Below are 20,996 nucleotides of genomic sequence, written 5' to 3'. Positions count from 1 at the left end.
TCTCTGATACTCCTTTTGCTCTTAACGTATTTTTAATAGTCCGTTTTAATGCCCCTCACAGTACTGTCCTAGTTCAACACAAATTGAGCTTTGAATTTTCTGCCTCCAAAGGCAAAGAGCATCTCTGTAGTCCTCCATGTTGTCCAACCTCGCTTCCAGTGCACATAAACTTTCCTTAGCCACCTAAGCTTGAGAAGAAGATCCTGCCCCTCTGGAGCAACTCTTTGCTGTGCCTGCTTGGCTTGAGCAGGGAGCGGGGCTGGCTCTTTGCCTTCAGCACCCTGGGTGAAGGGTGGCAGTTCCGGGCTTGGCACCCAACTGCACCCCATTACTTCAGCCTCCAATCCCACTCAGCTCTGCTCTGCCATCTCTCCACATTGTTCCATTGCTCACAGTTTCATTCCTCTCTAGACAGGTAGAGATGAACGAGCTCAGACACTGGCTTTCCCTGGAGGTCTGGAGAGGTTCCTGCTGGGGACAAGCCCCTCATCCAGGCTGAAGGTGGTGGACTGGGCACCCAGCTACGATGGGATGGTGGTGCCAGCCCTGCAGAGCTCCTCAGACACTTGTCCCCATTGCCCCAGGGGCAGAGCTGCTCCCTGAGGGTTATTGCAGTCAGGAACTGGGCAAAGGTTGGGAGTGTTGGGTGCTTCCTTCAGTGTTCCAGAGTGTTGGGTGCTGTGAGGGACGTCTATCTTGGTGGGGTTCTCTTGCAAAAGAACCCCTGGGGGGCCGCCTGCCCCCTGGGGAACCTCTCTCTCAGATGGGGCTCCCCTGGGGCTGTGGCTGTCCCAGCCTCACCGGCCATGCCAGGGGCCTCCTGACTTCCCTCGTCACTCTGCTCCTCCTCCGCCTGGGCTCAGGTAGGATCCTGCGGGGCTGCTGGGGGCTCTCCCCCCTGGGCCTGAGAGATGTGCTGCTGTGGGGCAAGGGTGTGGCCATGGGGCAGTGGGGACCCGAGCCCACAGCTCGACCCCTGCTGGGTTTCACTTTCTCTTTGGTTCTTTCACACAATATGGGCGCTGCCTTGACTGCCCTTTCTGGCTCTTCTTCACATGCCCAAATGCTGCAGAGAGGGCTCCCACTCCCAGCACACCTCCTTCTCCTGCACGCCCTCCCTCTCCCTCTCCTGTTTCCCAGGTGGTTTCCCATGGCACACGGGGGACGCAGCATGCACCAACTCACACACAGCTTGCCCTTTGTCACTCACTGCCCTGATAGCAAAATCTCACCTCCTCTCTGTGCCCTTCTCCATTGCCCAGCCCAGCTCAGAGTGGAGGGACCAGGACACCCTGTCACTGCCACCGTGGGGCAGGATGTCGTGCTGCCCTGCCACTTGTCCCCTCAACGTGATGCTCGCAGCTTGGAGGTCAGGTGGATCCGGGACCATATCTCTGAGACAGTGCACCACTACCGCAATGGACAGGACCTGTACAGGGAGCAAATGGAGGCATATGCCGGGAGGACAGAGTTGTCCAGAGATGGTCTCTCTGCTGGAAGCCTGGACTTACGTATCACAGGACTGAGACCCTCTGATGATGGCCGGTACGTCTGCACTGTGGAAGATGCTGATGCTTATAACGAAGCAGTTGTGGAGCTGGAGGTGTCAGGTTAGTGGCTGGGGTGATGCTGCCAGGGGGTGGTAGAGTTGTCCTTGGGTTAGTGTGTCCCACCCAGGCTCCTTTCCCATCCTCATGGCCATCTACAAAGCCTTTCAAACTGTTGAGTCTGTTGGGGCTTCTTCTCCTCACTCTGTGAGTAATTGTCCAGCAACGAGCACACCTGTGCCCCTGCAGGCTTTTTATTGAGAGGGAACTACACAGATGAGATGGTTTTATTCAGTTTCAATGCCCTCTTTGAACTCGATCCCAATGATGTTCTGAGGGTACTGGGCAGAGGCTTCTGAGCAGAACATTCAGCTCTGTCAACAAGGGGACCAAACACAGAGCCTAGAGCAGAGAAGAGACCTCTAAGCATCTGGACCTCTGCTTGCTTTTGATTTTTCTGCTGTGGGAGACCTGAGACGTTTTCTGAAAGTCTGGGTGCTTCTTGAAACAGCAAGGCTTGTTGCAGAGACACTGCCTGGAGGTGATGAATCTTGATCTTGATCAACTTGATCTTGATCATCTTGATCATCTTGATCTTGATCACCTGGGTTTTATGGGTGATTTGGGGCCACTGGCATTGTGCAGCCCTTCTCTCTGCTTCCACCACTACCTGCAGTATTTTGTTGCTGAGGGCTGCTTTGTGAAGCGCCTGGTCCCTGAGCCCCTGTGGCAGTGGTTGTGCAGGGCTGTGTCTAGCATGGGAGCAGATGGGGTCTTTGCCTTGGAACTCAATCCCTCCCCAAGTCAAGCCCCAGCCACGGGCTCTTCCCCCAGCCACAGGCGCTGACCCCCACCTCTCCCTGGGGGGCTACGAGGCTGGAGGCGTCCGGGTGCTGTGTCGATGGGCCGGCTGGTACCCACTGCCGCAGCTGCTGTGGAGGGATGCTCGCGGGCAGCACCTGCCCTCGGACCCCCAGACACATTCCCAGGACCAGGAGGGGCTCTTTGAAATCGAAGGCGCCGTCACTGTGACCGGGAGCGTGGAGGGGCCCTTGTCCTGTGTGGTCAGGAGCAGCCGCCTCCAGCAGGAACGGGAATCATCCCTGCACATCACAGGTACAAATGGCATAGCCAGGGTGAGGTGTTCCTGGCCCCTGCACTTGTCCTGAGCTGCGAGAAGTCTGGGTCTTGCTTTTCCACCTGCGTGCATGAAAATACAGCCGTTTTCCTGGTGCCTTTTCTCAGCTCCCTTCTTCCACAACGCCCAGCCCTGGAAGGTGGCTCTGGCTCTGGTCCTCGTGCTTTTGGCTGTGTCCATTGGCCTCGGTGTTTATCTCTTTCGAAAGCAAGGTAAGCTGGCAGCGCAGGGATGGAGCAGAGGGAGGTGTTCTGCAGGGACCCGTGTGGGTCTGGAGCGGGGCTGAGCCCTGGCTCAGGGAGGTGCATAGGAGGAGAAAGGGAATGTTCTCCTGGGGATCCCAAAGGCCTTAGGATCATCTTGGGCCTCTGCCTTGGGCAACGAAGGCAGGGGAGAAGGCAATGGTGGGAGGCCAGGGAGCATGGCTGCAGCCCCTCTTCAGATGTCTTGTCCCTCCCAATCTGGGAATGAGGTGGTCCGTGCCCACTCTTGAGAGGAAAGAAATTTGGGGTCTAGTTGTGGAAGCAGCAATGGGATAAGAAGCTCCTCACTTTGACCATGCATTGCTTTTTCTTTCCTTTTCCAGTAAAAAAAGATACAAAGCTGGGTAAGTCTAGTTCCCCAAAAAGAAGGCATTTTGTGTCTTCCCATGGGCATACTGCCCTCTGACCATACATTGCTTTTCTCTCTTTTTTTTTTTTTTTTCTTCCAGTGGAACAAGCGGCAGAGATAGGTGAGTGTCCATTCCTGAACTGAAAGATTTTGCTGTATAGACATGGGATGAGAGGTTTTCCCCTCTTACCATGCATTCCTCATGATTTTCTTTTCCAGAGGAAAAAGCTGCAAGACTGGGTGAGTCCATCTTCTCCTCACCCCAGATGGAAGGAATATGAGGTCTTTGCCCTGTCGGAGTCACTTGCTGAGAAGCTGACTCCTCTCATCAATGCATTGCTTTTCTGTTTCATTTGTAGAGGAACAAGCTACAGAGCTGGGTGAGTGTGCCTGAGCTTGGGCCCCAGGACAACATCAAGGTGATGTGCAGGGGAGGGTGGGCAGCTGGGACAGAGCAGCACACGGCTGGCCGCTCACCCTGCCCACACCCACTGGGTACCAGCCATGGGCTGTGACCAGCTCTCCCCTCTCCTTCCAGCATGGAGAAGATTTCTGATGTCTCATAATACAGGTAGGTGTGCATTGGGTTGCCCTCTGAGGTGCTTCTCCTGCCCCTGCTGGGGCATGTTCAGGAGCCAAGAGGTGCCCCATCTCCTGCCCCGTGGGGCAGCTCCTGGCCCCGAGCTGGGGAAAGCCTGCCCAGGGCTGAGCTCTGCCCCTGATGGCCTGGCTCCTTCTGTCCCTGCAGTGAAGCTGATCCTGGATCCAGATACGGCTCATCCCATGCTTGTCCTTTCGGAGGATCACAGGAGAGTGAGAAGGGAAACCGAACAGCAGCAGGTCCCTGACAGACCAGAGAGATTTGACGTTCGGTTGTGTGTGCTGGGCTGCGAGGAGTTCACAGAGGGGAGGCACTGCTGGTTGGTGGAGGTGGAGGGAGAGAGGCTGAAGTATTCACGGTGGGCTGTGGGGGTAGCCAGGGCTTCTGTGGAGAGGAAGGGGTGGATTAACAGAAGCCCAAAAAAAGGCATATGGGCTGTTCAGTACTATGAGGGGCAGCTCATGTCTCTCACATCTCCTCGCACGCCCTTGTCCCTGTTCTCTATCCCCACGAGGATTTGGGTCTGTCTGGACTGTAGCCAGCAGCAGGTGTCTTTTATCAACGCTGACAATGGGGTCGAGATCTTCACTTTCACAGCAGCCTCCTTCAGCGGGGAGAGAATCCGCCCCTGGTTCTGGGTGGAGACAGTGGGAATTCAGCTGTGCCTGAGGGACAGCACCCCCCAGACCCTCTCCCCAGCCCTGGGGGGCTCCAGCACTTCTTCAGCCACTCCTGCATCACCTCTCCTTGATCCTGCAGGAACAGCACAAGAATGAGGGGCAGTGGGGCCAGGGGCTCTCTTGTGTTCCTCCCTGCTGCTGGAGCAGGGCTGTGGTACTGCAAGCAGGGGCCATGCCCCTTGCAGTCCCTGGACTCTGCACTGCACGCGGCTCCTGTGCTCGGGCACAAGCCCTGCTGGCACCCACGGCTCTCACCCTGCCTCTGAGCCCCAGCGGGCAGCACAGGGGCTGCAGCAGCTCTCCACGCTCCTCTCCCCTCTGCTTGTACTGCTTGCAGACCCCAGGACAAGGGATGTGGTCACTGTGTGCTGCTGGCCAGTGCAGGCCACCTTTGCCTCCTAGTTTGGGGCTGATCTTTGCTCTGTGCCTGGTGCTGAGCATGAGCAGCCTGTGGGGGCTCTTTGTTCCCTCCTCTGGAGCACATCTATGCAAGATGCAGCAGCAGCAGGACTGTGTAAAATAAAGTTTTGTACAGGAAGATGGAGTCTGGCAGTTGCATTTCCTAAGTGCTTTCTGTCCTGAGGCTTTGCTGCCTGGGAAGGCATCTTGAATCATAGAATCATAGAATCATAAAATATCCCAAGTTGGAAGGGATCCATTAGGATCATTGAGTCAGGCTCCTGGTACCACACAGGTCTACCCAAAAATTCATACCATGTGCTTAAGTGCACAGTACAAATGCCTCTTAAACTCTGACAAGCTTGGTGCAGAGACTGCTTCCCTGGGGAGCCTGTTCCAGTGTGCGACAACCGTCTCAGTTAAGAACCTCTTATGATGTCTAGCATAAACCTCCCCTGCCTCAGCTTGACACCATTCCCACGGGTCTTATCACTGGTGACTAAAGAGAAGAGATTGATGCCTGCCCCTTCAGTACCCCTCTTGAGGAAGCTGTAGACCGTGATGAGGTGTCCCCTTAGCCTCCTCTTCTCCACGCTGAACAGGCAAAATGACCTAGGCCGCTCCTCATACGTCTTCCCCTCTAGGCCCTTCACCATCTTTGTAGCCCTCCTCTGGACATTCTCCAACAGTTTGAAGTCCTTTTTGTACCGTGGTGCCCATAACTGCACATAGTACTCAAGGTGAGGCTGCACCAGAGCAGAGCAGAGCAGGACAATCACTACCCTTGACTGACTAGTGATGCTGTGCTTAATACACTCCAGGGTATGGTTGGCCCTCCTGGCTATCAGGGCACACTGCTGGCTCATGTTCAGCTTGCTGTCAGCCACAACCCCCAGATCCCTCTCTGCGGGGCTGCACTCCAGCGTCTCATCGCCCAGTCTGTACGTATAGCCAGGGTTGCCCCGTCCCAGGTGCAGGACCTGGCACTTGTCTTTGTTAAACTTCATGCAGTTGGTGATAGCCCAGCTCTCCAATCTCTCCAGGTCTCTCTGCAAGGCCTTCCCACCCTCAACAGTGTCTACAACTCCTCCAAGTTTAGTATCATCAGCAAATTTGCTCAAAACACCTTCTAGTCCTACATCCAAATCATTTATAAGAATATTGAAGAGGACTGGCCCTCAGCCACAACCCCCAGCTCCCGTTCTGGGGGCTGCTCTCCAGCCTCTGGCCCCCCACACTGTCCATACAGCCGGGGCTGCCCCTGCCCAGGGACAGGGCCCGGCACTTGCTCTTGTTAAACTTCCCACAGGAGGTGGCTGCCCAGCTCTTCCCTTTGGCCACATCCCTCTGCAAGGCCTCTCCACCTTCGACAGATCCAGCATCTCCTCCCAGTTCAGTGTCAGCCACAAACTCACTCAGGCTTCCTTGCAGTCCCGCATCCAGGTCATTTATGGGACCACTGAAGAGACCTGGCCCCAAAATGGAGCCCTGCAGAGCCCCACTCATGACTGGCCTCCTGCCTGATGATGCCCCTTTTACCAGAACCCTCAGAGCCTGACCCCTCAGCCAGTTTTTCACCCAGTGTATCATGCACTTCTCTGTCTCTATGCTGGATATTAGGTCCAGATGAATAGGGTCAGAAACCATGTAGAAATCTTTACTGGAATCCAAAAAGATCACCTATGCTGTCTCCCCTGGTTGAACTAAGAGGATGACCTTGTCCTAAAATGAAATGAATTTACCTGAACAGGACTTGCCTCTCACAAACCCATGTATGCTGTGACCAGTTTAGAGCATTGTCTCTCAGGTGTTCTTCACATGTTCTCAGAGCCCAGCATAGGTGTTTGTGACAGAGGTGAAGAAGACATTAAAAGTCTGACCTTTGTCTGCGTCCCTATTTGTGAGGTGACCATCCTAATTAAGACCAATACTTTCTCTGATCCTCCTTTTGCTCTTAACATATTTTTAAGTCTGTTTTAATGCCCCTTACTGTACTTTCCTGGTTTAATGCAAATTGAGCTTTGAATTTTCTGCCTCCAAAGGCAAACAGCATCTCTGTAGTCCTCCCATATTGCCCAACCTTGCTTCCAGTGCACATAAACTTTCCTTAGCCACCTAAGCTTGAGAAGAAGATCCTGCCCCTCTGGAGCAACCCTTTGCTGCACCTGCTTGGCTTGAGCAGGGAGTGGAGCTGGCTCTTTGCCTTCAGCACCCTGGGCAAAGGGTGGCAGCTCCGGGATCAGCACCCAGCTGCACCCCATTACTTCAGCCTCCAATCCCACTCAGCTCTGCTCTGCCATCTCTCCACATTGTTCCATTGCTCACAGTTTCATTCCTCTCTAGACAGGTGGAGATGAACGAGCTCAGACACTGGCTTTCCCTGGAGGTCTGGAGAGGTTCCTGCTGGGGACAAGCCCCTCATCCTGGCTGAAGGCGGTGCCAGCCCTGCAGAGCTCCTCAGACACTTGTCACCATTGCCCCAGGGGCAGAGCTGCTCCCTGAGGGTTATTGCAGCCAGGAACTGGGCAAAGGTTGGGAGTGTTGGGTGCTTCCTTCAGTGTTCCAGAGTGTTGGCTGCTGTGAGGGACGTCTATCTTGGTGGGGCTCTCTTGCAAAAGAACCCCTGGGGGGCCGCCTGCCCCCTGGGGGACCTCTCTCTCAGATGGGGCTCCCCTGGGGCTGTGGCTGTCCCAGCCTCACCGGCCATGCCAGGGGCCTCCTGACTTCCCTCGTCACTCTGCTCCTCCTCCAGCTGGGCTCAGGTAGGATCCTGCAGGGCTGCTGGGGGCTCTCCCCCCTGGGCCTGGCAGACGTGTTGCTATGGGGCAAGGGTGTGGCCGTGGGGCAGTGGGGACCCGAGACCACAGCTCGACCCCTGCTGGGTTTCACTTTCTCTTTGGTTCTTTCACACAATATGGGTGCTGCCTTGCCTGCTCTTTCTCTGTCTCCTTCACTCGCCCGAATGCTGCAGAGAGGGCTCCCACTCCCAGCACACCTCCTTCTCCTGCACATCCTCCCTCTCCCTCTCCTGTTTCCCCAGTGGTTTCCCATGGGATACGGGGGACGCAGCATGCACCAACTCACGCACAACTCGCCCTTTGTCACTCACTGACCCTAAATTTAAGATGGCAACATCTCACCGCCTTTCTGTGCCCTTCTCCATTGCTCAGCCCAGCTCAGAGTGGAGGGACCAGGCCAGCCTCTCACTGCCACCGTGGGGCAGGATGTCGTGCTGCCCTGCCACTTGTCCCCTCAACATGATGCTCACAGCTTGGAGGTCAGGTGGATTCGACGCACGATATCTGAGACAGTGCACCACTACCGCAATGGAGAGGACCTGTATGGGGAGCAGATGTGGGCATATTCTGGGAGGACAGAGCTGGCCAGAGACGGTCTCTCTGATGGAAGGTTGGACTTGCGTATCTTTGGGTTGAGACCCTCTGATGATGGCCAGTATGTCTGCACTGTGAAAGATGCTGATGATTATGGAGAAACTATTGTGGATCTGGATGTGACAGGTTAGTGGCTGAGTTGATGCATACACTTGTCCCTGGGGTTTTGTGCCCTACCTAGGCCTCTGTCCCATCTTCATAGTAATCAATGAAACCTGTCAGAGAGTTTAGCATGATGGTGCTTCACCTCCTCAGTATGTGAGCACTTGACCAGCAAGGTATACACCCATTCTGTGGCAGGTTGGTTTTGGGACAGATTTGCAAGGCTGAGTTGTTTTGGATCATTTTCTGTGCTCCAATGAACTGTGTCCAATAATGTTCTGAGGGCACTTGGCGTGGGCTGCTGAGCACCTCCTTAGGCTGTGCCAGTATTGGGACCACAGACAACATCTGAAGCCGGGAAAAGACCTCTTAGCAGCTGGACCTCTCTTTGCTTTTGCTTTTTCTCCTGGCGGAGAACTGAGACATTGTCTGGAAGTCTCGGGGCCTCTTTGAAAAGCACGGCTTGATGCAGAGATGCTGCCTGGAGGTGCTGAAGCCATGCACCTGAGTTTTCTGGGTGATTTGGGTCCAATGGCATTGCACAGCCCTGCTCGCTGGTTCTAGCACCAGCCACGGTGCTTTGCAGGTGAAGGTTGGTTTGTAAAGCGCCTGGTCCCAGAGCCCCTGTGACAATGGCTGGGTAGGGCTGTCTGGCATGGGAGCAGATGGGGTCTTTGTGTTCAAATGAATCTCTCCCCAAGTCAAGCCCCAGTCACGCGCTCTTCCCCCAGCCACAGGCGCTGACCCCCACCTCTCCCTGGGGGGCTATGAGGCCGGAGGTGTCCGGGTGCTGTGTCGATCGGCCGGATGGTACCCGCTGCCGCAGCTGCTGTGGAGGGATGCTCGCGGGCAGCACCTGCCCTTGGTCTCCCAGACACATTCCCAGGACCAGGAGGGGCTCTTTGAAATTGAAGGCGCCGTCATCGTGACCGGGAACGCGGAGGGGCCCTTGTCCTGCGTGGTCAGGAACAGCCACCTCCAGCAGGAGTGGAAATTTTCCCTGCACATTGCAGGTACAAATGGCACAGCCAGGATGAGGTGTTCCTGGCCCCTGCACTTGTCCTGAGCTGCGAGAAGTCTGGGTGTTGTGTTTCTAATCCCAGCCATGTAAATACAGCCCCTTTCCTGGTGCCTTTTCTCAGCTCCCTTCTTCCACAACGCCCAGCCCTGGATGGTGGCTCTGGCTCTGGTCCTCGTGCTTTTGGCTGTGTCCATTGGCCTGGGTGTTTATCTCTTTCGAAAGCAAGGTAAACTGGCAGCGCAGGGATGGAGCAGAGGGAGGTGTTCTGCAGGGACCCGCATGGGTGTGGAGCGGGGCTGAGCCCTGGCCCTGGGAGGTGCGTAGGAGGAGGAAGGGAATGTTCTCCTGGGGATGCCAAAGGCCTTAGGATCGTCTTGGGCCTCTGCCTTGGGCAAGGAAGGCAGGGGAGAAGGCAAGGGGCCTTGGGTGGGAGGCCAGGGAGCATGGCTGCAGCGTGGGGCTGGTGGCAAGGCGCAGCCCCCCTGCACATGTTCCCACCCAGCAACCAAGCTGCTCTGCTCACCATCTGTTCCTCCGCCTTTGCTTTTCAGCGGCACAGAGCCGAGAGCTGGGTGAGTCCTTGCAGTCCCTGCCCCCAGCACCTGGGGATGTGGTGTCCGTGTGGGAGGGAGTTGGCCTGGTCTGGGTGGACTCTGGGGGCTTGTGTGCTGGTGGCTCAGGGGTGCTGGAGGAGCAGCTGGAGCCTGGGGTGGGAGTGGGGAGTGCTGGGGCTGGGGCTGCCCTGGGCACGGGACACGGCTGGGATGTCTGAAAGGAACGGGGATCAAGGTGGGGACGGGGAGCGAGCTGTGGGGCTGCCCCGCTCTGCACTGATGCTTCTTGGACAGGGACGTCCTCCACCCATCCCCATTCACTTCCCCTTGTGTTTTGGTGGCACCATGCAGAGAGCTGCACAAGTGTCTGTCCTTACTGCTCCACATGCATGAGCCTTGCTCAAAGCTCGGTCTTGCCGACTGTTAGGCAGCACCACCCTTCCTCCCCCACCCTCCCCGCAGTTTGGGAACAAAGAGGTCTGTGTCCACTCAACAAAACAAAGAAATCTGGTGTCTTCTCATGGAATAACCTATAGGATGAGAAGGTGTCCTCTCTGATCATGCATTATTTTGTTTTCCATTTCCAGTGAAAAAAGATGCAAAGCTGGGTGAGTGTCTCTTTCTTAAGCCCAATGATCTTGTGTCTTCCCATGGGTGTAGCAAAGGCATAAGACGTTCTCCTATCTAATATTGCTTTACTCTTCTCTTCCTTTTCCAGTGGAACAGGCTAGGCAGCTTGGTGAGTCTCCATCTCTTATCCAAATCTATTCAGGTGCTAAACATGAAATGAGCTTGACCCTCTGATCATGCTTTTCTTTTTTTGCTTTTCCAGAGGAAAAATGTGAAAGGCTGGGTAAGTCTCCCTCCACAACCTGGAGAAAATTGGTTTTGCACTTCTTAGCAACCCTGGAATGAGAAACTGTCCCCTCTCATAATGCATTGCTTTTCTCTTTCTCTTCCAGATCAACAAGCTACAGAGCTGGGTGAGTGTCCCTGTACTTGGGCCGTAAGGCCACAAAAGGGCAACATGTACTGAAGGGTGGGCAGCTGGGAAAGAGCAGACCGGGGCTGGCCCCTCACCCTACCCACACCCACTGGACACTGGCCATGGGCAGTGACCAGCTCTTCCCTCTCCTTCCAGCATGGAGAAGGTTTCTGCTGCCAGAAAATAGAGGTAGGTGTGCACTGAGTTGTCCGCTGAGGTGCTTCTCCTGCCCTTGCTGGGGCATGTTCAGGAGCCAAGAGGTGCCCCATCTCCTGCCCCGTGGGGCAGCTCCTGGTCCTGAGCTGGGGAAAGCCTTCCCAGAGCTGAGCTCTGCCCCTGATGGCCTGTCTCCTTCTGTCCCTGCAGTGAATGTGACCCTGGATCCACACACAGCTCATCCTGAGCTCATCCTGTCAGAGGACCACAGGAGTGTGAGATGGCAAATGATACGGCAGAAGGTGCCTGACACACCGGAGAGATTTGACTTTTGGTGCTGCGTGCTGGGCCATGAGGAGTTCAGAGAGGGGAAGCACTGGTGGGAAGTGAAGGTGGAGGGGGAGCTGGAAATGTATTCTTGCTGGGCTGTTGGGGTGGCCAAGGAATCTGTGGAGAGGAAGGGGAAGATTAACATGGACCCGGAAGAAGGGATCTGGGCATTGCTTTACCAGCAAGGTCATCTCACGCCTCTCAAATCTACTCGCACGCCCTTGCCACTATCTCCTGTCCCCACGAGGATCTGGGTCTGTCTGGACTGTACCCAGCAGCAGGTGTCTTTTATCAATGCTGACAATGGGTTCGAGATCTTCACTTTCACAGCAGCCTCCTTCAATGGGGAAAGCATCCACCCCTGGTTCTGGCTAGAGACACTGGGAATTCAGCTGTGCCTGAGGGACAGCACCCACAAGAACCCGTCCCCAGCCCTGGGGGGCTCCTGCCCTTCTCCAACCACTCCTGCATCACCTCTCCTTGATCCTGCAGGAACAACACAGGAATGAGGGTTACTGGGACTACAGACATTCCTGTGCTCCTTCCTCTGGCTGGAGGAGGGCTGTGGTACTGCAAGCAGGGGCCAGGCCCCTTGCAAACCCTGGGCTCTGCCCTGCACGCGGCTCCTATGCTGGGGCACAAGCCCTGCTGGCACCCACAGGTCTTACCCTGCCTCTGAGCCCCAGCGGGCAGTACAGGGGCTGCAGCAGCTCTCCACGCTCCTCTCCCCTCTGCTTGCACTGCTTGCAGACCCCAGGGCAAGGGATATGGTCACCGTGTGCTGCCGGCCATTGCAGGCCACCTTTTCCTCCTAGGTTGGGGTTGATCCTTGCTCTGTGCCTGGTGCTGAGCATGAGCAGCCTGAGGGGGCTCTTTATTCCCTCCTGTGGGGCACATCAAGGCGCAGCAGCAGCAGGACTGTGTAAAATAAAGTTTTGTACAGGAAGATGGAGTCTGGCAGTGGTATTTCCTGGGTGCTTTCTTTCATGAGGCTTTGCCTGGGAAGGTGTCTTGCAGCAGACCGTCTCCTTGGTGTTGGTCCTGGGAGTCAGAGCCAGGAGGAACTGAAGCTCTAGCTAGCCCTGGTTCCCCAGCAGGAACCTGGGTGCACTTGTGCAACCTGGGTCATTGCCCTGCCCTGGGGGCACCCAAAGAGCTTCCATCCTCCCATCATACAGGCTCTGCAGAAGCTGTGGCCACAGGGGGCATCACCGGCTCTTCAAGTCCTCCAAGCAGAGGCAGCAGGTGGCCTCAGCCTTCAGCCAAAATCACAGAATCACTTATGAGCCCCAGTTTGAAAGGACCCTTCAGGACCATCATGTTCCACACAGAACCACCCAAAAACTAGACCCTGCATCTAAGAGCCTTCTCCAAAAGTTCCTTGAGCTGCATCAGGCTCAGGGCTGTGCCCATATCCCTCCAGAGCCTGTTCCCATGCCCCACTAGCCTCTTGGGGAAGAATCTTTTCCAAACAGACAGACAGCCTTCTCTGTGGCAGCTCCATGGCTACAGCCTCCTTTAAGGTACCTGTAGAGAGTGATAAGGTTGCCCCTGAGCCTCCTCTTCTCCAGGCTGAACAAACCCAGCTCCCTCAGCCGCTCTCCATAGGACTTGTTCTCCAGACTCCTCTCCAGCTTGGTCGCCCTTCTCTGGACTCGCTCGAGCACCTCCATGTCTTTCTTGTAGTGAGGGGCACAAAACTGAACACAGTACTCAAGGTGCGGCCTCACCAGAGCCGAGTACAGGGGGACAATCACCTCCCTAGCCCTTCTGCTCACACTGCTTCTTATGCAAGCCAGGATGCTGTTGGCCTTCTTGGCCACCTGAGCACACTGCTGGCTCATATTCAGCCGACTGTCCACCATCACTCCCAGGTCCTTCTCTGCCTGGCAGCTCTCCAACCACTCATCTCCCAGCCTCTAGCTCTGCTTGGGGTTATTGCGCCCCAGGTGCAGGACCCAGCACTTGGCCTTGTTGAACTTCATGCAGTTGACCTCAGCCCATCAGTCCAGCCTATCCAGATCCTCCTGCAGAGCCTTTCTGCCCCCGAGCAGATCGACACACGCACCTAGCTTGGTGTCATCTGCAAACTTACTGAGGGTGCACTCGATCCCCTCATCCAGATCATCAATAAAGATATTAAAGAGGACTCGCCCTAGTACCGAGCCCTGGGGGACGCCACTAGTGACCACCCTCCAACTGGATTTGACTCCATTCACCACAACTCTTTGGGCCCGACTACTCAGCCAGTTTTTAACCCAATGAAGAGTAGGCCAGTCCAAGCCATGAGCAGCCAGTTTCTTGAGGAGAATGTTGTGGGGAACAGGGTCAAAGGCCTTGCTGAAGTCAAGGTAGACCACATCCACAGCCTTTCCCTCATCCACGCAGTGCATCACTTCGTTATAGAAGGAAATCAGGTTCATCAAGCAGGACCTGCCTTTCATAAACCCATGCTGACTGGGCCTGATCACTTGGTTGCACTGTAAATACTGCATGATGACATGCAAGATAATATGCTCCATGAGCTTCCCTGGCGCTAAGTTCAAACTAACAGGCCTATAGGTCCCCAGGTCTACCCTCCAGCCATTCCTGTAGATGGGCATCATGTTTGCTACCCACCAAATTCAATATGAATCGTCCCCCATAAGAATAAGGGCAGTGTTTCCAGAGGCATCACATAGTTCCTTAAAGAACAGTTCATCCATGTCATAATCCTGGCTGCATGCAGAAACTGTCCATTCTGTCCTTGGAAGCCATTTCCACACCAAAGACTACACCCTGCTGCAGAAGAGCTTTGCTTGCCAGAGGGCAAATGGTCTGCCCATTTCTGCCTCCACTGGGATGGACAGAGCCGGGAGTGGGGCTGGCTCTTTGTCCCCACCACCCTGGGAAAAGGGTGGCACTGAGATGCTCGGCAGCCAGCTGTGCCTCTTTCCCTGCAGCCTCCGATGTCGCTCTGCCCTGCAGCATCTTGCACCCATCCCCCAAGGGTCAGGGCTCCTCCCAGAGGGTTACTGCAGGCAAGAGCTGAGCAGAAGTTGGTGAAGTCACGTGTAGCCTTCTAGTTCCTGCAGCTATGGTGGGTGATGTGAGGGACAACTATTTTGGTGAGACTGCCTTTGAGAAGAACACCTGGGGATGCCTTCTGTGTCCCCCACTCCATGATAAGTACAGGCTCTGGGCCCTGCCCAAGACACTGCTGTCTGTGGCTCCTTGTGCCCAGGCTTGCAGCCCCTCAGTACCTTACTCTTCTACCCCCAGATCCTGCTCCCGCTGCAGCACAGATGGGGCTTTCCTGGGGCTGCGGCTGCCCCAGCCTCACCGGCCATGCCAGTGGCTTCCTGATTTCCCTCGTCACTCTGCACCTTCTCCAGCTGGGCTCAGGTAAGATCCTGCAGGGATGCTGGGAGCTCTCCCCCTTGTGCATGCAGATGTGCTGCTGTGGGGCAGGGGAGCGGCTCCAGGGTAGGGAGACCAGAGCCCACAGCTCGGTCCCTGCTGGGTTTCACTTTCTCTTTGGTTCTTTCACACAATATGGGCACTGCCTTGGCTGCCCTTTCTGGCTCTTCTTCTCCTGCCCAAAAGCTGCAGAGAGGGCTCCCACTCCCAGCACACCTCCTTCTCCTGCATGTCCTTCCTCTCCCTCTCCGGTTTCCCTGGTGGTTTCCCGTGGGATACGGGGGATGCAGCACGCACCAACTCACACACCAACTCATGCCCTTTGTCACTCACTGCCCCTAAATTTACAATGGCAAAATCTCACCACTTCTCTGTGCCCTTCTCCATTGCCCAGCCCAGCTCAGAGTGGAGGGACCAGGCCACCCTGTCACTGCCACCGTGGAGCAGGATGTCGTGCTGCCCTGCCACTTGTCCCCTCAACGCGATGCTCGAGACTTGGAGGTCAGGTGGATTCGGCGCACGATATCTGAGACAGTGCATCACTACCGCAATGGAGAGGACCTGTACGGGGAGCAGATGGAGGCATATTCTGGGAGGACAGAGTTGTCCAGAGATAGTCTCTCTGCTGGAAGCCTGGACTTGCGAATCACAGGGCTGAGACCCTCTGATGATGGCCTGTATGTCTGCACTGTGGAAGATGCTGATGCTTATAACGAAGCAGTTGTGGAGCTGGAGGTGTCAGGTTAGTGTCTTTTGTGAGGCATTCAAGGGATGGTGCAGGTGTCCCTGGGTTTGAGTGTCCCACCCAGAACCCTGTCCCATCCTCATGGCCATCTACGAGGCCTTGCAAACTGTACAGTGTGATGGGGCTTCGCCTCTGTCAGTGAGCACTTGTCCAGCAAGGAGTACACCTGTGCCCTTTAAGGCTTTTTTGAGAGACAGCTGCATGAATGCAATGATTTAATTCAGTCTCCAGGGCCCGCTTTGAACTCCATCCCCATGCTGTTGTGTGGGCAGTGGGCACAGGTTGCTGAGCAGGTCCTTCAGCTGTGCCAACAATAGGTGCGGTTTAGGGGTGAGAATGTCTCCATGGAGCGCCCGGTCCCTGAGCCCCTGGGGCCATGGTTGGTCTGTGCTGGGTCTGGCATGGGAGCAGATGGGGTCATTGCCTTCATATGAATCCCCCCCAAGTCAAGCCCCAGCCACATGCTCTTCCCCCAGCCACAGGCGCTGACCCCCACCTCTCCCTGGGGGGCTACGAGGCCGGAGGCGTCCGGGTGCTGTGTCGATCAGCCGGCTGGTACCCGCTGCCGCAGCTGCTGTGGAGGGATGCTCGCGGGCAGCACCTGCCCTCGGTCTCCCAGACACATTCCCAGGACCAGGAGGGGCTCTTTGAAATCGAAGGCGCCGTCATCATGACCGGGAGCGTGGAGGGATCCTTGTCCTGCGTGGTCAGGAACAGCCGCCTCCAGCAGGAACGGGAATCATCCCTGCACATTGCAGGTACAAATGGCACAGCCAGGGTGAGGTGTTCCTGGCCCCTGCACTTGTCCCGACCCAGGAGAAGTCTGGGTCTTGCTTTTCCACCTGCAGGCATGGAAACGCAGCCCTTTTCCTGGTGCCTTTTCTCAGCTCCTTTTTTCCTCAACGCTCAGCCCTTGATAGTGGTTCTGGCCCTGGTCCTCGTGCTTTTGGCTGTGTCCATTGGCCTCGGTGTTTATCTCTTTCGAAAGCAAGGTAAGCTGGCAGCACAGGGATGGAGCGCAGGGAGGTGTTCTGCAGGGACCCCCCTGGGTCTGGAGCGGGGCTGAGCCCTGGCCCGGGGAGGTGCGTAGGAGGAGGAAGGGAATGTTCTCCTGGGGATGCCAAAGGCCTTAGGATTGTCTTGGGCCTCTGCCTTGGGCAACGAAGGCAGGGGAGAAGGCAAGGGGCCTTGGGTGGGAGGCCAGGGAGCATGGCTGCAGCGTGGGGCTGGTGGCAAGGCGCAGCCCCCCTGCACATGTTCCCACCCAGCAACCAAGCTGCTCTGCTGACCCACGTGGTCCTCTGCCTTTGCAAATGCCAGTTATGCTACTTGGCAAGCTTGCTCATTGGTGGCTGTACTAGTAGTGTTCACGCGACTATCATGCTCTTATTCTGCTCGTTGATTCGTTGTCATGCGGACTGCTCATACTGGTAGTTTTCTCATTTCCTCAATTGTTACTTCTTCTTCGACCTTGTCCTACTTGCCTTGTACCTTATCTTGAATTTTTCTACTAGCTACTTTATTTCTGTGTCTATCAGATTCCACAGGCTTCCAAACTGAGTTCCCATGACTCCAGTCCCTCCCAATCTGGGAGTAAGTTGGCCTGTGCCCATTGCACACTGTATAGATTTTGGTGTCTTCCCATTGGAGCCACCATGAGATGAGAAGCTGTAACCTCTGATCACCATTGCTTTTACTTTCATTTTCCATTGGAAAAAAAAAAAAAAAAAAAAAAGATGCAGAGCATAGTAAGTCTCCTTTTATATATCCAAAGATCTGGTGTCTTCCCTTGGGAGCAGCCATTAGCTGTGCAGCTCTCCCTTCTCATCATGCATTGTTCTTGCTTTCCTTTTCCATCGCAACAAGCTGAACAGCTTGGTGAGTCTCCATCTCCTATCCAAATGCATTCAGGTCTAGCCATGAAATGGGCTTTCTCCCCTGATCATGCATTGCTTTTGCTTTTCTTTTCAAGAGGAAAAAGTGGAAATGCTGGGTTAGTGTTCTTCTCCAGCCTTAAGAAATTTGAGCTTACCCTTATTAGTAGCCCTGGTGTGAGTAGCTGTCCCCTCTCATCATGTGTTGCTTTTCTCTTTCTCTTGCAGCTACACAAGCTACAGAGCTGGGTGAGTGTCCCTCCTGAAACTTAAAATATAAAATTAAATTAAATTAAATTAAAATTAAAAAGTCTGTATTAAGGAAAAAGGTGAAAAGAGAAGTTTTCTCTTTTCATCATGAGTTGCTTTTACTCTTGTTTTGCAGAGAAAAAAGATGCAAAGCTGGGTGAGTCTCTCTACAAAAAAACAAGGCAGTTTGGGATCCAGTTGACCTGGGGACTCTCATCATGCCTTGCTTTTCTTTTCCTTTTTCTAGAGAAACAAGCTGCAGAGCTGGGTGAGTATCCCTCCTCAAACTGAAAAAAAAAATGGAGGTCCAGCCATGGGATCAGAGGCTGTCCCCTCTCATCATGCCTTGTTTTTTCACTTTTCCAGCGGAACAAGCTGCAGATCTGGGTGAGTGTCACTGCACTTGGACCCCGGGGAACACCAAGGCAATGCATAGGGAAGGGTGGGCAGCTGGGACAGAGCAGCCCAGGGCTGGCCCCTCACCCTACCCGTACTCACTGGGTACCAGCCATGGGCTGTGACCAGCTCTCCCCTCTCCTTCCAGCATGGAGAAAGTTTGTGATGTCTCATAATACAGGTAGGTGTGCATTGAGTTGCCCTCTGCAGTGCTTCTCCTTCCCCATGCTGGGGCATGTTCAGGAGCAAAGAGGTGCCCCATCTCCTGCCCCGGGGGGCAGCTCCTGGCCCTGAGCTGGGAAAAGCCTGCCCAGGGCTGAACTCTGCCCCTGATGACCTGGCTCCTTCTGTCCCTGCAGTGAAGGTGACCCTGGATTCACGCACAGCTCATCCCCAGCTCATCCTGTCTCAGGACAAGAGCAGTGTGAGATGGGAAACTGAACGGCAGCAGGTTCCTGACACACCAGAGAGATTTGACTCTTGGTGCTGCGTGCTGGGCTGTGAGGCGTTCAGGGAGGGGAGGCACTGCTGGTTGGTGAAGGTGGAGGGAGAGCAGCAAGAATATGCTTGGTGGGCTGTTGGGGTGGCCAGGACATCTGTGGAGAAGAAGAAAGGGATCAAAATTTGCCCCCAAGAGGGAATTTGGGCTGTTCAGTATAATGAAGGACAGTTCGTGTCTCTCACATCTCCTCACACTCCCTTGTCCCTGTCCCCTGTCCCCACGAGAATCTGTGTCTGTCTGGACTGTACCCAGGGGCAGGTGTCTTTTATCAATGCTGACAATGGGGTCGAGATCTACACCTTCAAAGAAGACTCCTTCAATGGCGAGAGCATCCGCCCCTGGTTTTTGATGGAGACACTGGGAATTCAGCTGTGCCTGAAGGACAGCACACCCCAGACCCTGTCCCCAAACCTGGGGGGCTCCTGCCCTTCTCCAGTCACTCCTGCATCACCTCTCCTTGGCCCTGCAGGAGCAGCACAGGAATGAGGGGCAGTGGGGCCAGGGGCTGCCCTGTGTTCCTCCCTGCAGCTGGAGCAGGGCTGGGATGCTGCAAGCAGGGACCAGGCCCCTTGCAAACCCTGGGCTCTGCCCTGCACTCTGCTCCTGTGCTGAGGCACAAGCCCTGCTGGCACCCACGGCTCTCACCCTGCCTCTGAGCCCCAGCGGGCAGCACAGGGGCTGCAGCAGCTCTCCACGCTCCTCTCCCCTCTGCTTGCACTGCTTGCAGACCCCAGGGCAAGGGATATGGTCACCGTGTGCTGCTGGCCAGTGCAGGCCACCTTTGCCTCCTAGGTTGGGGTTGATCTTTGCTCTGTGCCTGGTGCTGAGCATGAGCAGCCTGAGGGGGCTCTGTGTTCCCTCCTCTGGAGCACATCAAGGCCCAGCAGCAGCAGGACTGTGTCAAATAAAGTTTTGCACAGGAAGATGGAGTCTGGCAGTGGCATTTGCTGGGTGTTTTTTGTCCTGAGGCTTTTCTGCCTGGGAAGACGTCTTGCAGCAGACTGTCTCCTTGGTGTTGGTCCTGAGAGTCAGAGCCAGGGAAAGGTGGAGAAAATACAGTGCCGAGGGCTCAACGGTTGAGATAAGGATGGGGAGCTCAGTCAAAACTTATCGTGACAGGCAAAACAGACTCAGAGTAGATAGATAATAAAATTTATGGTGTATTACCAACAGCCTAGAGAAGTGAGAAAAAAAGGAAAGGCACCCAAAACACCTTCCCCATATCTACCTTCTTTCACCTTCTCCCCCCTGAGGGGCACAGGGGAATGAGGGCTGCGTTCAGTCCCTGATGGTTTTTCTCCACCGCTCCTTCTTGGTCACTCTCTGCTCCATGTGGGGTCACTCCCACAGGATGCCATCCTTCCCAAACTGATCCTGCAATGGGCTGCCCACAGGGAGCATCTCTTCAAGAACTGCTGTGGTAAGGACCCTGTCCGTACCACAGGGTCCATCCATCAGGAGCAAGCTGCTCCAGCACGGGTCCCCCACAGGCAGCAGCTCCCCCCAGACCCTCTGCCCCTACCTGGGCTCCTTTCCATACACTGCAGCTTCAGCCTGGAATCTGCTCCAGCAGGGGTTCTCCACAGGCTGCAGCCTCCTTCAGGGCAGATCCACCTGCTCCACCGTGGTCTCCTCCATGGGCTGCAGCGTGGAACCCTGCTCCACCATGGGCCTCATGACAGGCTGCAGGGGACTTCTGCTCCGGTGCCTGGAGCACCTCCTGCCCACCTTCTTCACTGATCTTGGTGTCTGCAGGGCTCTTTCTCATTCCTTTCTCAATCTGCCGTTGAGCAGAAGTGTTTTGTGTTTTTTTTTCCTTTTTCTTTTTTTTTTTATTTTTATTTTTTTCCCTTTTTAAAATATGCTTTCACAGGAGCACAAACAACATTGTTTATTGACTTGGCTCTGGCCTGTGGTGGGGCCCTTATCTAACATGGGGCAGCTTCAAGACTCTTCTCGCAGAAGCCACCCCTATGGATCCCAATACCAAAACCATGCCACATAAACACAGTACACCTAGACATTGCCCTGCTCTGGGGGCACCTGAAGAGGTTCCAACTTCGCATCACACAGGCTCTGCAGAGCCTGTGCCCACAGGGGGTATCACCAGCTCCTGGATTTCCTCCAGGAAGAAGGTCTGACCCTCCCCAGTGGCAGCTCCATGCCGTTCCCTCGAGCCCTGTCGCTGTCCCCAGAGAGCAGAGCCCCTCCGCTCCCCTCATCAGGAAGCTGTGGACAGCCACGAGGCCTCCCCTGCGTCTCCTCTGCTCTGGGCTCAACAAGCCAAGCGCCCTCAGCCGCTCCTCACACGCCT

At 55.3% G+C, this 20,996-nt stretch overlaps 4 protein-coding genes across 6 annotated transcripts in view; all 4 read left to right on the top strand.

Moving 5' to 3' along the window:
• The window catches only part of LOC137846204 (butyrophilin subfamily 3 member A1-like), a 228,584-nt gene extending 223,228 nt beyond the window's left edge, over positions 1-5,356 (top strand). The window contains exons 1-10 of one of the 2 annotated variants that reach the window (XM_068663979.1): positions 629-863; positions 1,263-1,610; positions 2,382-2,663; positions 2,793-2,897; positions 3,272-3,292; positions 3,398-3,418; positions 3,517-3,537; positions 3,657-3,677; positions 3,836-3,868; positions 4,046-5,356. In XM_068663979.1, coding sequence (XP_068520080.1) covers positions 764-863; positions 1,263-1,610; positions 2,382-2,663; positions 2,793-2,897; positions 3,272-3,292; positions 3,398-3,418; positions 3,517-3,537; positions 3,657-3,677; positions 3,836-3,868; positions 4,046-4,674 — 1,581 coding nt within the window. In that variant the 5' untranslated portion in view covers positions 629-763 and the 3' untranslated portion in view covers positions 4,675-5,356. Of the gene's footprint in view, positions 1-628; positions 864-1,262; positions 1,611-2,381; positions 2,664-2,792; positions 2,898-3,271; positions 3,293-3,397; positions 3,419-3,516; positions 3,538-3,656; positions 3,678-3,835; positions 3,869-4,045 lie in introns of those variants that run through there. The other variant, XM_068663977.1, reaches the window with a different exon arrangement.
• Positions 5,357-7,218: 1,862 nt separating this feature from the next.
• LOC137846266 (butyrophilin subfamily 3 member A2-like) lies at positions 7,219-10,027 on the top strand. The gene is made up of 4 exons (XM_068664131.1): positions 7,219-7,739; positions 8,148-8,495; positions 9,203-9,484; positions 9,614-10,027. The coding sequence occupies exons 1-4, from the start codon at positions 7,640-7,642 to the stop codon at positions 9,790-9,792; spliced, it is 909 nt and encodes a 302-aa protein (XP_068520232.1). The 5' UTR covers positions 7,219-7,639; the 3' UTR covers positions 9,793-10,027.
• A 229-nt stretch (positions 10,028-10,256) lies between these two features.
• On the top strand, positions 10,257-12,716 carry LOC137846179 (butyrophilin subfamily 1 member A1-like). Its single transcript, XM_068663883.1, has 6 exons — positions 10,257-10,281; positions 10,765-10,785; positions 10,879-10,899; positions 11,009-11,029; positions 11,188-11,220; positions 11,398-12,716. Exons 1-6 carry the CDS (start codon positions 10,257-10,259, stop codon positions 12,024-12,026), a joined length of 750 nt encoding a protein of 249 aa, XP_068519984.1. The 3' UTR covers positions 12,027-12,716.
• A 1,556-nt stretch (positions 12,717-14,272) lies between these two features.
• Positions 14,273-19,605, top strand: LOC137846201 (butyrophilin subfamily 3 member A2-like). Of its 2 annotated transcripts, XM_068663968.1 has the most exons (10): positions 14,274-14,901; positions 15,311-15,658; positions 16,138-16,419; positions 16,549-16,653; positions 17,764-17,784; positions 17,921-17,941; positions 18,032-18,052; positions 18,151-18,171; positions 18,329-18,361; positions 18,540-19,605. In XM_068663968.1, exons 1-10 carry the CDS (start codon positions 14,679-14,681, stop codon positions 19,166-19,168), a joined length of 1,704 nt encoding a protein of 567 aa, XP_068520069.1. In that variant the 5' UTR covers positions 14,274-14,678; the 3' UTR covers positions 19,169-19,605. The 2 variants fall into 2 exon arrangements, with proteins under 2 accessions (XP_068520067.1, XP_068520069.1); XM_068663966.1 differs by having other exon boundaries at positions 14,273-14,901; positions 17,921-18,052.
• The last annotated feature ends 1,391 nt before the right edge of the window (positions 19,606-20,996 follow it).

This window comes from Anas acuta, chromosome 31 (genome assembly GCF_963932015.1).
Source record: "Anas acuta chromosome 31, bAnaAcu1.1, whole genome shotgun sequence".
In the NCBI taxonomy this organism is placed as follows: domain Eukaryota; kingdom Metazoa; phylum Chordata; class Aves; order Anseriformes; family Anatidae; genus Anas; species Anas acuta.
This window is presented reverse-complemented; position numbering and strand designations above follow the sequence as displayed.

Excerpts from the sequence above, each read along its gene's own strand:
- LOC137846179 (XM_068663883.1), top strand. The coding sequence starts at position 10,257 with ATGTCTGAAAGGAACGGGGATCAAG. Across the intron at positions 11,030-11,187 it reads TCAACAAGCTACAGAGCTGG|CATGGAGAAGGTTTCTGCTG; the intron begins GTGAGTGTCCCT and ends CTCTCCTTCCAG. Across the intron at positions 11,221-11,397 it reads TCTGCTGCCAGAAAATAGAG|TGAATGTGACCCTGGATCCA; the intron begins GTAGGTGTGCAC and ends CTGTCCCTGCAG.
- LOC137846266 (XM_068664131.1), top strand. The coding sequence starts at position 7,640 with ATGGGGCTCCCCTGGGGCTGTGGCTGTCCCAGCCTCACCGGCCATGCC. Across the intron at positions 8,496-9,202 it reads TGTGGATCTGGATGTGACAG|CCACAGGCGCTGACCCCCAC; the intron begins GTTAGTGGCTGA and ends CTCTTCCCCCAG. Across the intron at positions 9,485-9,613 it reads ATTTTCCCTGCACATTGCAG|CTCCCTTCTTCCACAACGCC; the intron begins GTACAAATGGCA and ends GCCTTTTCTCAG.
- LOC137846201 (XM_068663966.1), top strand. The coding sequence starts at position 14,679 with ATGATAAGTACAGGCTCTGGGCCCTGCCCAAGACACTGCTGTCTGTGG. Across the intron at positions 16,654-17,763 it reads TTATCTCTTTCGAAAGCAAG|CTACACAAGCTACAGAGCTG; the intron begins GTAAGCTGGCAG and ends TTTCTCTTGCAG. Across the intron at positions 18,362-18,539 it reads TGTGATGTCTCATAATACAG|TGAAGGTGACCCTGGATTCA; the intron begins GTAGGTGTGCAT and ends CTGTCCCTGCAG.